Source organism: Limulus polyphemus, unplaced genomic scaffold (assembly GCF_000517525.1).
Source record: "Limulus polyphemus unplaced genomic scaffold, Limulus_polyphemus-2.1.2 Scaffold79207, whole genome shotgun sequence".
Classification (NCBI taxonomy): Eukaryota; Metazoa; Arthropoda; class Merostomata; order Xiphosura; family Limulidae; genus Limulus; species Limulus polyphemus.
Window position 1 is genome coordinate 26 of NW_013744803.1, and position 2,356 is coordinate 2,381.

At 38.5% G+C, this 2,356-nt stretch overlaps 1 protein-coding gene across 1 annotated transcript; it reads left to right on the top strand.

Moving 5' to 3' along the window:
• Positions 1-571: 571 nt before the first annotated feature.
• LOC111084559 lies at positions 572-1,534 on the top strand (the record flags this gene model as incomplete). Its single annotated transcript, XM_022381240.1, has 1 exon — positions 572-1,534. A coding segment is annotated over one exon (963 nt), but the record flags the coding sequence as incomplete, so codon positions are not given.
• Between the last annotated feature and the right edge of the window lie 822 nt (positions 1,535-2,356).

Here is a 2,356-nt window from a genome sequence, read left to right on the forward strand (position 1 = left end):
GTTAATATTCTGTTTTGTGTTCCAACAATTAATCGTATCTGTAGATAGATCATGTCTCTATAAGTTCAGTTAATATTCTGTTTTGTGTTCCAACAATTAATCGTATCTGTAGATATACACTTCACTATAAGTTCAGTTAATATTCTGTTTGTGTGGTCTATCTACAGATACGATTAATTGTTGGAAGTAGATAGACCACGTCTCTATAAGTTCAGTTAATATTCTGTTTTGTGACAGATACGATTAATTGTTGGAAAACTGAACTTATAGAGACGTGGTCTATCTCACAAAACAGAATATTTGGTCTATCTACAGATACGATTAATTGTTGGAACTTATAGAGACGTTCAGTTAATATTCTGGTATAGTCCTCTTGCTAACGTATTTTGTCAGCCTAGTAAAGAAGGCTGAGGAAGATCATTGGTATAGAAGAAAGGTGTTTGAGTGTTTTGTTGCAAGAGTTGACGAATTAGTAAAACTCAAAGAATTATAACAAAGACATTCATGTAGTTTAATTGAAGTATGAACCATTGACGAACGGTCCTCATGAAGAGATTACAGAAAGGTTTAAAGGTGTGCGCGTTTTTATATAAACAATACAAACAACAACCGCTCTGTCAAATCAAGAAAAATGTATACAGGGAGCTCTTCCCAGCGTTCACCCAAACCCTCTCGGAGGCCAGAGATGGCAGTCCTTGGCCATGGGTCGTCCCCGTCTAAGGTTTACACATCCTCCATATCTCAGCCTCCTTCCGTAAGAGGTAGTCCCGTACCCCCGCGGGTAATCTCATCTCCTCCACAACCATACAGATCTCGTCATTACGGAGTTAGTAGGTCTAGTAACAACAGCCCCCTGAATCTGCCAGGGGAATCCCAAGTCCCCCGCTCCATTAGCAGCAGTGCATTTAATACCGGTGGTGTTGATTACGGTGACGGCGTCAATAGTCTTATGATGGACGTTAGAGCAAGCGGATCTGGTCACCGTAGTCGGTCTTTAAGTCGACCAATGCGTGGGCGTGGCTACCAATCGTTAGAGAGGGATCCGGACCGTGAATACGTTTCAACTCGAGAACCTAGGCAAAGATCTCTTGATGGTGGGGAAATTAACAGCAGGCATGCCAGAGGCCGAGATTATCCCTTAGAGCAGGCTATGTACAGAGATAGAGAACACCGTGATATGTATTATCACGATCGTGAATCTGTTACAGACTCCGACCCGTACAGAGAAAGTGGGCTGTATTCCGATGCCCGTACTATGCACGCCTCCCCCGTACATAATGTAGACAAGCAAAACGATTATTCTCGCGACAATTTCGTGATGGAACTGCAGTCAAGTCTGAACGAGCTACAAAACCAGTATGGAAGTATAAAAAGGGAACTTGATGTCACGACTCAGAAGCTCGGTTCCAGCATGCACAGTATCAAAACGTTCTGGAGCCCCGAGCTCAAGAAAGAACGCGCTCTCCGTAAGGAAGAAGCTGCAAAATATGCTTTAATAAACGACCAAATGAAAATACTGAGGTCCGAAAATCAGGTAAGTTTATTTATCTCTCTCAGTATATTTGTTTTTTACGTTCTATTATTTAGATCTACAGTTAGAGTAAACTGTTAAGCTTCATAAAAAAAATGAAATTATTGTTAAAATCCTGGAAGTAGACCCATGGGAAAAGTAAACGTAGAGACGTGATCTATCTACAGATACGATTAATTGTTGGGACATAAAACAGAATATTAACTGAACTTATAGTGACGTGGTCTATCTACAGATACGATTAATTGTTGGAACACAACACTACAGTCTGTACAACTAGAGTAACATTCATGACATAGTCCGTACTACTACTAGTATCACCAGCCAATTTTTTTATCTAAGAGATTACTCAATATTCTAACATTATGACATTTCTAATTTATGTAGAATCACAGAGAAACTTGGGGAAACTTTTCTATTTAAGTTATTAATTTGGAAAATATTTTAATGTTAAGCTAAAGAACACTACAAATTCTGAAGCGCACTAATACAACTAGAGTAAATATAACCCGACAGAACTGAGACAAGTGGTGATTCGACTATTATAGGGAACTTAGCCGTCTCTTGTTCACAACTATAAAAAAAAAATTCGCGAAGACAATAAATATGTTAGTTTAAAATTCTTCTATTAAGTTAGAAACAGAATTTTAAACGAATTATCGATGTGAAATGTCGCATTAGTTTTCCGTAAAATAAAATTTCGTTAATCCACGTTTTAGTGCTAGCAATATCGATCAACATCTATGATCCGCTACCACTTGTATAAAGTATAGCTGGTGATAGTAGTAATAGTACGGACTATGTCATGAATGTTACTCTAATTGT